We start from the raw sequence: 12,238 nt of genomic DNA, 5'->3' as shown, positions 1-12,238 counted from the left end.
TATTCTTTCAGACCCAGAGGCACAAAAATAGAATATTTCCAAATAGAATGTTTCCCAAGTCTCTATATTTTTGGCATTCTCAAAGAATTAGCGATGCTAGGATTGTCTATTGGCATTATTTTTTAAAAAAGATGTTGTTGCTTAGTGGTTTGGTGATAAAGGTGTACAAAAAGCAGTGTTGATAGAAGAAAAAAATTCTTACGTCTGCAGATAGGAAGGGCACTGACCTCTTTCTGGTAATGCTGCATCTTCTCTCTTTTTGAATGGCACGCAGTATGCTAATGTGGCCTTGTCTGATACTTCTGAGATTTTTCCTTCTCACTAGAAGTATTGTGGTTAGTTCAAGGTTCAGAAGTTATGTCTTCATAAGACTGTTTCTTTTTCCTGTTAGAATATAGTGCTGTCTCAAGTTGCTAATTTTTTTTTCTTTTCTTCCAAGTATTTCAAATCTGTGTTTTTGGGCAGTCTTGTTAAGATGGAGAGGAACTATTCTGTTAGCTGTGCGTGTGTTAGTCTAAACTTTTCAGCCTTTCAACTGATAAATAACTAAGATCTTAGGAAAAGTGAACTCCTTTTGCCACCCATTTAACTGGGCTCTGTATTGAAGTTTGTCAGCTTAATTACCGTGTTGATGATAACATTATCAATACCCTGCCAAATATGTGACCTACAGAAGGAGTACGATTTATGTTGAAGACATAGTAAGAACAAGCACTTTAACTAATCTGTTTTACCATTAGCTGCACATACAATGCATTAAATACTCTCTACTTCCAAGCGAACTTATTATTCTGACAGTATGTCCTCCCTCACCTTGTTTACCTCCCCACATCTGGCCTGGAGGCAGGGATGGCTGATAGCTTTCCCTGGACCTGGATGTTGTGTGACTACTAGAGGGTGCTCCAGAGTAATGAAAGATATCATTTACTTCTCTTCCCATAGAGGCTGAAATTATCCTCCCAGTCCTTGACTTGGTTGGTTACAACCAGAGGGTAGATTCAGACTTGTGTCTCCTGCTCGGCAGGAAGATATTCTTGCTACCAAACAGTCAGGCCACCCTTAATGGTGATTTGTATAGCTTGGGGAACATGTCCTGGAGATGATCCTGTTTGATATATCTCATGAAGGTCGGGCCTAAAGTGGGTTATGCTGACAATTGGAAGGTGTGGTGTGTTTCTTCTGTGATTACTAAGAAACTAGGTTTTGTTTTCCTTGCACCATGCTATTTCTAAAGCAAAACCAGACTTGACAGTCGTCATTGCTTGCACACCACTGATTTTCTCTAATTTGTAGGTGGCTTAATTATTTATAAGAGAGGGAGTCACATACTTTTCAACAGTTCAACAGGTTGGGTAAGTTGGTGTATGCTGTATGTCCTCATTAAAGTGAAGAGACCATGGCGTAACTTTGATTGCCTGGATACTCCAATAGACAGGCTCCTTACTTTCAGTATTGTTAGTTGCTGACACTAAAATGTCTATGCAGGTGGCAAACCAAGCTTATTAATTATTTTGTTTGTATCAGATTTTTTCAAATGGTGTGCCTTGGATGTTTTTCTTCCTTCAAGGCAGGAAGTTTAAGCTGAATACTGTCATGCACTCTTCTTTTTAGTATACCCTCTGTAAGCTCTAGGTTTGCAGGATTTTTCTGAGGCAGTAACTTTGCCTTACGTGCATGACTGTTTGTAGCATATGCCCGAAGAAAATACATACCCTTCCCCCCCCCCCCCCTTCCTTCCCCCAAAGGCCAACATCTCTTAAAGTGCTCTTTTATTTCCCCTGGAAAATACATCTAGTAAGCTCAAAAGTTTGGGAAATTTGGGTTTGTGAATGCTTTTGCATTCTTTAACTCATAAAGAAGTAATGAAAACTTCTTTTCTTGACATTTCTACAATCAGCAAAAAAAACGAGACACTGGATTTCCTTCTGTGTTGAGTATCTGAAGAGTAGTTCTCAACAGTTTGGTTATTTCCTATTTACTTCTATAAAAATTGTTTTTTTTGGTAAAAATGGCTGTTAAACTTTTTTCTGATACAGAGAAGTACCTCATGTATCACTTGCTGAAACACCAAAATCTGGTAGAAGGTTGTATCTGACCTGCAATGTGCATTAGTGGGTACAAACAAAACTTCTTTTCCTTTCAGACATTTGGCATTTTCAACTGTGTTTATTCCAAAATCAGTAGGTAACATATTCTGTTGAACAAAAACATGTAAATATTAAGTCCCTTTTTTTTTTTTAAGTTGAGTTGTTAGTTTAAACACAGTAGCTATGATGTTCTTTGGTTAATTTTTACTTCCCCTAAAAACTTGCGTTGATAAAATAAAATCCCTTAATCCATAACGCAGTTGATTTACAGCAGTTGCTATGGTGATTTTAACATCTGAAAGTGTATTATAAATTCTTGCAGTATTTTGTTTGAGAATAGGTGTTCTGTGTTGAAAGTCGGTTATGAAAGTAGTTTATTTAAGTATGTAGTGAAACTATTTTTGTAGGGGAATTGTAGGGAAACAATGTGTGTTTCACTTTTTTGTTCAGAAAATAATAGAAGTGTGTGAAATGGAATCTGTCAAGATTCCATTTTTTTTTTACTTTTTTTAAGAAAAGCATTAAACAAATTCTTGTACAATATTTGAAGAGTTTACTCATTTCCTGCTTGTTTGTTGGTTAATTTCTTCCCACATCTTGCTTAGAGGTGATACTTTCTAATTATGTTTTTCCTGAGGAGTCAGAACTGAATTCAAAGTTGGCCTTGAGGATGTGAAAAGTCACGGAGAAACTTGTAGAAAGGTGCCAGAATTTAGGAACTATGTGAGACTGAAAATGTGTAGCTGTTTTGAGGATTCTATTCCATCTTTGCAGGAGTTCCCAGACAGTATGCTGAGAAGTGTGAGGGTAGACATCCAAATGCATTTGTCCAGAAGCATTCCCAAGGCTATACTAAAAAGCTGTTTCTTTACATTATCACTACTTCAGGAATTATTCTGTGTTTTGTTTGAATATGCTTGAACATAATCCTAATAATTTGGAGGCAGCCCATGTGTGCCTTAAAACCAGTATCTGCTCTTAACTGGGCTTTTTTACCAAAAGGAGAAGTAATTGTGAAGATAACATGTGGCTGAAGGGCTGCAGTATCTCCTAGCATCTGCTACGAACTTGCTAACCTTGTGAAGAAAAAAATCTGATAGGTTTTTAAAGCAGAACACAGGAACAAAGTGATGAAGAAATGAGCTTTCTTTTCCATGTTTCAGCAAACAGACAGAAAAATTTTAGAGATGCTCTAGATTTGTTAATTATACCAAAGATTTGCAGATTTTCTGTCATCTTTTCTTTTCTTTAGGCTTTTTAATACAAGCAGAGTATTGTTGTATGTTAGTGGGAAATATTTTTTTTGGATACTGATATGGTATATTGATAAAAGCTATGCTATTTTATACCATTTGTGTTGGTAGTTATTTCTATTAGCTGTTCTGTAGTATTTCTGCTTTGTAAAGGTAGGTTTTAAAGGATGCCTTACAATTGCCTAGTTACTTGTGAAAACATTAAAAATCTTAAATAATTCAATATATGTTATCAGATTCCCCTATATAGCTTGTAGTAGAGCTGATCAGAAGTGCTAATTTAGGATCCTAAAATGCAATTTAGTAACAAAACAAAATAGAGTGGATACATAGCCTAAAGGTGTTTTTATTGCCTTTGTTGCTCTTAACCACACCTGCAGTACGGGAGGCATGTGTGTATTTGGTATGTGTGAGAAAGTACATATTTTTAAGGTAAGTCTGTTCTTGTTTAACTCCTAGGCATATTTATTGAGGAAGATTTTTCTTCTGGTGAATGACAAAGCAAGGAAAAATAAGTGACTGAACACAGTAATTTTGATGCATACTAAGTGAACTGAGGAAACTTTACATGTGTAACATGTTTTTGTTAGGTGTTAATAGTCCATTCGTCTCACTGTAGTGCTGGGGCTTAATCTTAGTGGGATATTTAATTGTATATAAAACTGTTTTGGAAGCTCTTTGCTTCTTTAAATCCCTTGGCACAGGAAGTAAAGTTTGCCTGTTGGAGGTATATTTGTAGCAGGCTTGCAGTCAGAGATTCTGTAGCTGGTTCTGTTTAGTTTAACACGGAGTTCTCAAAAGCTGTTAGAGAAACAGGGTAGAATACTCAGCAGTTTAGCCTGTACTGCATCCTGTCTGTCAGAGTGTGGTTGCTGCTCATAACTATGCTCTCACGTGTGTCCACCTGTCCTGCTTCTTAGCAGTGACCAAAGCGTTGATGTGTACTGTGTCCTGTGTCGTCTAAATCATAAGCAAGGCTTGTTCAGTTTGGAGACATTCATCGTCAGGAAGTCCCAAACAGGATATAGAGTTCCCCTCTTTTTTCTGCCTTTATTCACGTTCTACAAATTCTGCTTCACTTTTTGGAGGTTCAAAGCAACATGAGCTGTTGGAGATAATAGGTGCTGTGGTTACACCTCCATTCAGCTCGTGTGACCAAGCACTGAGCTGGATGGTTCAGAGAGCTGAGCGGGCTGAAAACTAGTCACTTTTTTTTTCCCTTTGTTTTTTTTTTCCCTTTGTTTTTTTTTTTCTTTGCTTTTTTTTTCCCCTTCAGTTTTTTTTTCCTTCGGGTTTTTTTTCCTTCGTTTTTTTTTTTCTTTGTTTTTTTTTCCTTTGTTTTTTTTTCTTTGTTTTTTTTTCTTTGTTTTTTTTTCTTTGTTTTTTTTTCTTTGTTTTTTTTTCTTTGTTTTTTTTTCCTTCGGGTTTTTTTTTCCTTCGGGTTTTTTTTTCCTTCGGGTTTTTTTTTCCTTCGGGTTTTTTTTTCCTTCGGGTTTTTTTTCCTTCGGGTTTTTTTTCCTTCGGGTTTTTTTTCCTTCGGGTTTTTTTTCCTTCGGGTTTTTTTCCTTCGGGTTTTTTTCCTTCGGGTTTTTTTCCTTTGGGTTTTTTTCCTTTGGGTTTTTTTCCTTCGGGTTTTTTTCCTTCGGGTTTTTTTCCTTCGGGTTTTTTTCCTTCGGGTTTTCCTTCCTTCTGTTTTTTTTTCCTTCCTTCTGGTTTTTTTTCCTTCCTTCTGGTTTTTTTTCCTTCCTTCTGGTTTTTTTTCCTTCCTTCTGGTTTTTTTTCATTCTTTCTTGAGTGTTTTTTGGCCCACACAGCTCCCTGAGTTGGCTGCCTATGTGATTGTATGTATGGGAGGGGAGGGCTGGGCTACAGTACCCTTGACTTGCATTGACTTACAAAGAAGTAAAACTGCACCCTGAGACTCTTTTCCTTTTGTGCTGTTTAAATTAGTAAACACTACAGATTATTGCAAGAACATTAAAAAGAATTTTAGAACTACATGGTTAATATATTGTGCTTTAGAATCTCTATATTCTCATATCTATTTTCCCTATTTTAATTGTAGGCACAGTTATTTAAACATGGCAAAAGAGAAGATTGTTTACCGTATGGTAAGTTTGTAATATCCTGATTTTTGTTTTTAAAGCCATTCCAATAAAAAAAAGAAAGAAAGATTAAACTGATAACAAGTGGTGCCGTAAAGAGTGAAATCAACAGGGAAGTTATAAAGCATGCAAAATGAGGGGGAAAAAACCAAGAGATGACAAAGTGAGGGAGGAGCAGACGCAACTGGGGAATGTTATGCTGGTACAGCTTATCAAAGAATTTGGCAGGTGATCACATTGACCATTGCTATAATACAGGAGCTGAACACAGAACATACAAATTATAAGATGTAGAAAATATTTTTTAAAATTCATTAGAACATAAACTGGTTTTATACATATTACTGCTGAAAATTCTGCAGAAAATCTTCACGTTTTAACATAAGCACAGGATTTCGGAAGACCCAAGTTTAAAGAACCTGCTGTGTACAGGACCCAGCTGGAATCAGAAATGAGAAAAAGTTTTTAATGAAAAGAGATTATAATGAATGCAATTAGGGATAGACAGGTACCTGAAAGGACAGCATAGAAGCTTCTGAACAGTGTAGCTGAATGTTGGAATTATATTCATCTCATGGTGAATCCTGGAATATGGTCAGAACTGACTGCAAAATACTAGCTTGTTTTTTACTGATAGCAGTAAAGAAAGGTAGGGAAGGATGATGGCTAATTACAAAACACTACAAAAGACCTTGCCAGTTTTGTGGCACTTATCAAAGCACAAGAAATGTGGTTTGTCTATTCACGGGAATCAAGCAATGATGTAAAGTCACCTTAGACTGCTTATGATTTCACTTAATGGAATTATTTTGACTTCCGAGAAGCAACTTCGTAGTGTAGTGCTGGAAACAGTTTCATTCTCCCAGTTACTAAGTCTGAGATGCAGACGCTTCCTTACAAAATGCCTGAGATATGGGTAAAGATGGAGATAAGAAGACAAACAGAATGGAATGACAGAAGTGCTGTACAAATGGCATGTCAGGAACAAACAGAAAATATTGAGGAATGTCATCGCACAGAAATAGCAGACAGCACTGCGGAAGCTTAAAGAGTAATAAGACTGCCAGATAACCAGAATAATAAACAGGCTAGATAAAATATGGTAAAATTACCTGATTTAAAAGATGCAACTGTACAACACAATAGTCATAATTGATATGAAAAGAAGATATTTGGCTCACAACCCTGCTGCTAAAATTAGATGTTTTGGCCTATGGCATATAGAAAAAATATTAAGTAGTTATGAGTCTGATAATAAGAAAAATCAGGGGTATACCAATGAATAAATTTACCATAGAAAATATAGAACGCTCACAACTAAGAAGCAAATATTCAGGCAGAAACTGTTGGGGATAAGAAAATGTGAGAGACAAAAAATATGAAAGATTTTTAATTATTACAGGTTATAACAGATCTGAGGATCAAATAAGAAAAAAAATAGACAAATGTCAAAGGAAGATACTGTTTGAAATCTTTTGCAACATAAAACTTGATTTAAAAATAAGCACTAATCCTGAAGCCATTTGCATGGGTCTGTAGATATTTTAGCAATTCGAGAGTTGGCAGGACTTGAAAGAGGCTTATATTTATATATTTGTAATTTTTTTTCTATCTGTGAATATTGATTTTCTGCAGTCTCTTCCTCCTAAACCGTTAGGCTCTCTAGCTTTTATAACTGCAAAAAAATCCAGGCTGCTGGAAGGTGTTGAGGTAATACTCATTACTGGCCTTACCTTTTTGTCTGCGTGTATTATTTTATTAGTATTTTAGTATGACAGGATAAATCATAAGCCTTTTTTAAAAACTGAGAAGATTTTTAAGTCACACCTACAATTTCTCAGACTTTGAAACAATGGTTATATCTTTCATCTCTTAGTATTTTGAAAACCCTGATATGAGACTGGAGTAAGAGGTTACAGAGTATTTTGCCATATGATTCCATATTTGCAGTGCTTATAGCAAGAATGATAGATCCTTCAGAGCCCAAGTTTTTAGTCTCTATTAACTAATGCTCAGCCTTCAAAACAATCCTTAATTGTTTCAGGCTGAAAATGCAAAAGGACTGTTTTATTTGTAACAGGAATGTGCTCCTTGTGAAAATTTTGAATCCTGGAACTTTATACTAATTAATCCAAGATTCTCCTTTCGTCTATGTTTTTTTTTTTTACTTTGCTGGACGAGTAACTTTGTTACCTTTGATGTGCCCAAATGAGAGGTTTTGTTGCTGATTGTTTATACATACACAGTATTTCTCATGTCCAAATGTTTATGGACATTCATCGTCATAAAAATTTCTGTGCCGGAGGAGTTAAGTTGGTGCTGCCTGAAAATAATAAATGAGGAAAGGGAACACTTTCTTAGTATGCAGAAACTGGCTGTAGAGTAAATGAATTAGATTTTCTGACTCCTGGTTCTGTTAGACTACTGAAAATTCTGAGACCCCGAAAGATACTTGAACGTGTTACTTCCAGTGAGAATTAGAGGCATAAATACTCTCAGAATCTAGATTCATTGTAATTTTCATAGTCAAAAGTAATCCTTAAAGCAATCCTTCCTGTTTGGTAGGTGAAGGATATTACCACTATTTGACCAGTGTCAAAGCTACTGCAAAGTAGGTAATAAGGCATTTGCATTCAGTAATACCTTTAAAAATCTAAATCTTCTAAAGAACTTTCAAAACTTTACAATATTTTCTTACTGAGATTTTTTTTAAAACAGTTTTTCTAGTGTGATATTCTCTTTTACAGCTGCTACTGTACTTGAGTGTCTTGATAACTGCAAGCTGTCAGAAAGTAATCAGATGGTTCTTCGCAAGCTAGGGATGAAACTTGTTCAACGACTTGGACTGACATTTGTGAAACCGAAGGTAGCAAAATGGAGGTTAGTTTAAAGCTGAAACAATTTAAAAAAAAAATCCAAAAGCATTCAAGAAACTTAAAAAATACCTAAATCCATACATTTGGCTACTGGCCTTCTGCCCTCCTCACCTTCCCTCCCCTAAAAGAGAAAGAAAGAAATCCCCATGTTATTTGGGAATGAACACATTCTTTATTTGCACTATTTGGAAAAAGTAGATTTCTTCCGCTGTATTTAGTTTCCTGTAATTTTTTTCTATTTTGGTACAGTAAACTAGTGCTGTGACAAGCCAAATCTTTTGACTTTTCATGTTGCACATTACACAAGCAGAAGTCTGTTCCTATGTAATGCATAACTTGGTAAAGATGGGAAGACAGTGATCTTTGTTACTGAAGTTGATTTAGTATAATTTTGTAAGAGTGAACATAACTTTTTCCATTACATGGTTCTATCCTGATTCGATAGAAAGTTCACAGGGGAAAAGTGGTTTGCAATCCCACTTTCGTTTTGCATATTAGTCAGGTTTTGGTGTCTGGTTTTACTTATTGCCAGAGGGCAAACTCTTTTTTAGATTTCTCGCACTGATATTTTAAAATTGCAGGCTCCCTTGGTGACTATTTTTATTGTATTTCTTTTACCAACTTTTGAGAACATCCTTAGGCATAGAAAATTCTTTTTAGGTGGAGAGTGTACCTTGCCCAATGGCAAAAGTAAGTTTAGCATGTAAAGTATATCTTTTGTAAGAATGTATCTGCACCACAGGCTAAATATCTGAGTACAGCTTGGGCAGAAAGTACTGAGCTAGCTTTAACATTTAAAAAACAATTTTTAATAAGCTGGTTTGGGGTTTTTTTTTGGTGTTGTTTTTTTTTTTGGTTTTGGAGAGGTTTTTATGGCATGGGAATTTTGCCTTTCTTTATTGTCAGCCGTGGAAAGTAGGTTATTCTGAAACAGGAAAGGGAGAGATCATGAAAAGGAACGATTTAAATAGTCTAGCTTTTCTCAGCTTCGAAAAGAGACAACTGGGTCAGGAGGAAGGAGAATGGGCTACTTTTCCCTTTCCTTTAAAGCAAGCACTAAATAACTGGAGAGCTGTACACTGGGAGGTGTAGTAACCTGACAAGCAGGCTTTATGACACTATGTACCTATTTCAGTTAGAACTTAAATCAGAAAAATAAATTAACTGTGTCTGTTTCTTGTGCAGATACCAGCGTGGCTGTCGATCTCTGGCTGCCAATCTGCAAGCTCAGGGTTCAGTTGTGCAGAATCAAATGTTAACAGTTGCTGCTAATGAAGCTGATGATGAAGAAGAATATGACATTCCAGGAGAGATTGAAAATGTTGTAGGTGTGTTAAAGCTGGACAGAAATTATTGTAATGCCTGCAAATTAAATATATATTGGAAGACAACCTGCTTAGGGCTAAGAAAGTCATGTGGGTATCTGTGCTAATGTGAACAACTGGAAAGACCATAAAATTTCACTCTATGCAACTGATTAAAATATACTATATTTTTGTCAAATGATTTGGATTTCAGCATCTCAAGCAGAAACTCAAAACTGTAGCATTTGTTGTGGGGTTGGGGGATGGAGTTATTGAAATACATTTTACCAATTTTACCCAGTAATATGAAAGAGAGATCTTGAACCTTTCACAGATGGAAGGATGAATTCAAATTCATAGGAAAACTAAAAAATTGTGTTACATGAAAGCTAAAAAATTATGGTTGAAATTTTTAAGCTGTGGTAGCATCAAAGGAACAGCTTTTTTTTATTAGTATGCAGTCATACAGCAGGTCCTCTGCTAGCTTGCTTGTGGATATGCTGTAAAGAAATAGACAAAAATTGCATCAGAAGACTTCTATAACTGAATAATCTAATGAACCACTGAAAAAAGCACCATGACCTCCATTTTGAATCTTCCACAGTACTTAAAATTTCAAACCAAATTTTCTCTTTTAGAAAACAATGTTGACATCTTTCTTGTCTCTTTGATTTCAAATCGTACTTGTGTGACAAATAGAAGAAATCTAGATACAAATATTTTTATTTAAACCAAGAGGTAATTATGTAAGAGGAAAATGAATTTCGAACATTTTAAGAAATCTTTCTGTTGTTAAATGAGAATAATCTGTTTTGTTTAAATAAAATTAATTGCAGAGCAATTGTTGGTTGGACTGAAAGACAAAGACACTATTGTCAGGTGGTCTGCAGCAAAAGGGTAGGTTTCTTATGGTTACTTTAAACTAATAAACTAAAGTAAACAACATAGAAATACAGTCTGATGTAATCCATGATTGATAATTTGTGTATATTATCAATATTCACAGTTACTTCAAATGGCTTTAGCACAGCTCATGGTATAAAGCCATGTTTGTATATTTTTCTTGTAGGAAATTGGGCTGGTCTTCGCAAAATTTCAGAGAGGTCTGGAAATAAACATTCTGGATATGACTTGATTTGACGGGTGAAAAGTAGCATTTCTTCAAAATGTTTTTTTCTCTTCCACTTTAAAAAAAATATTTCTGTGTTAAGTTTGCTACTGTGTAGCTTTTGCTTCAGTTTGGGATTGTTGTTTTAGGGTAGTGGTGCTAGGGTAGTACATTGTCATCTTGAAGTCAGTCATCTTATTGTAAGTTTCCAGTAACGAAAATTTTTTATAGGACTTATTCATCATATGCAGTACTAATGAATCACTGTATGCGTTTTTTTTCTTTTAACTTCTGTAGAATTGGTAGAATAACTGGAAGACTTCCAAAAGAATTAGCAGATGACGTGATTGGGTCTCTGTTGGACTGTTTTAGGTAAAAATCTTATTTCATGCTTTACATGCATCTGAAACATATCTGCTTATGAAATGGGGACAACAGTTAGGAAGACAGGTCTAAAATCTGTAAATGTTGTTGTCCTTCTTCTCCCAGATTTCAAAATCTAAGGCACAGATGTGCTAAGGGTGTTCAATAAAGAAATTTTTCCTTATCCTTCATCTTGACCCCATTCTATGGTAATGTAGAAGGACTGAAGTTGAACTTTGGAAAAATAAAAGATGTTCGTTAACTTGCTGCTTTAAAAATTCCTGGTGTGCTCATGTCTTGAGTGTTGTATGCATCTTCAGAAACATAGTAGAACTGGAAATAATATTCAAAAGGGTCCTCAGATATAAGAAGCAATCTCTATGTGAGGGGAGGCTAAAACATCTAGGAAGAGTGAGGAATAAACGGGGTATAATGGAGGTTTATGAAATCATGAATGGCATGGAAATGATTGCCCTCTAGATTTTATATTATTAGAAGCAAACTAAAGTATCAGGTGGCAGGTTCAGAATAAAGAAAAGGTGGTGGTTATTCACACAGCACATAGCTAAACTGTAAAAACTTCTTCCTGCAGGATGTTGTGGATGCTAAAGAGTATATGCCTGAACAAAAAACGTTTTTCTTTTCTGCAAACTTGTCACAATCTGCCAGAGCTTGGAAGTGTTTTGGAGAGTGGTGCAATATGCTTGTTCTTATACTATACCTAAGGCATGTACTGTTGGCCATGTCAGAGAGAGGCTTGTGGGCTAGCTGAAACTTCGGTTTGATCACATACAGCTGCTAGGATATTCTTTTGATGTGCTTTATTGTTGGATGTCTTGTTTCTGCATCCATGTAGAGCATGTGAAGGACTAAATTATTAAACAAGTATCATATGCTTTTTTTAATCTTAAATTGCTCATCAGGTCTACATTGAGTACTTGAGCTTTAAGATCTAAACTAGTGTTTTACACTAAGCTGATAACAAAAAGAATTTCTTTATTGTAAAAAAATACTGGTAATGTTCAGTTTGTCACTCAGATGTACTCAGTTTTAAAAAATCTTCTCGTATTGGTTGTAAGTACAAATTAAAAATACCAGCTCAAAGGATAACACATTAAAAAAAGAAGGTATAGGGTCTTAAA

General features: G+C 35.4%; 1 protein-coding gene across 5 annotated transcripts in view; it reads left to right on the top strand.

Annotated features, from left to right (window-relative positions):
• The window catches only part of TBCD (tubulin folding cofactor D), a 135,008-nt gene that overhangs the window by 18,091 nt on the left and 104,679 nt on the right, over window positions 1–12,238 (top strand). For all 5 annotated transcript variants that reach the window (XR_012676692.1, XM_075169818.1, XM_075169815.1 and 2 more), the window contains exons 9-13: window positions 5,406–5,451; window positions 8,193–8,325; window positions 9,507–9,649; window positions 10,462–10,522; window positions 11,031–11,105. Coding sequence is in view for 4 of the 5 variants with exons in the window: in XM_075169818.1 (XP_075025919.1) it covers window positions 5,406–5,451; window positions 8,193–8,325; window positions 9,507–9,649; window positions 10,462–10,522; window positions 11,031–11,105 (458 nt within the window). In the remaining variant the exon portion in view is untranslated. The remainder of the gene's footprint in view (window positions 1–5,405; window positions 5,452–8,192; window positions 8,326–9,506; window positions 9,650–10,461; window positions 10,523–11,030; window positions 11,106–12,238) is intronic.

The sequence above is a fragment of the Calonectris borealis genome, chromosome 20, assembly GCF_964195595.1.
Source record: "Calonectris borealis chromosome 20, bCalBor7.hap1.2, whole genome shotgun sequence".
Taxonomy (NCBI): domain Eukaryota; kingdom Metazoa; phylum Chordata; class Aves; order Procellariiformes; family Procellariidae; genus Calonectris; species Calonectris borealis.
The sequence above is the reverse complement of the archived record's forward strand: the minus strand, read 5'-3'. Positions and strand labels throughout refer to the sequence as shown.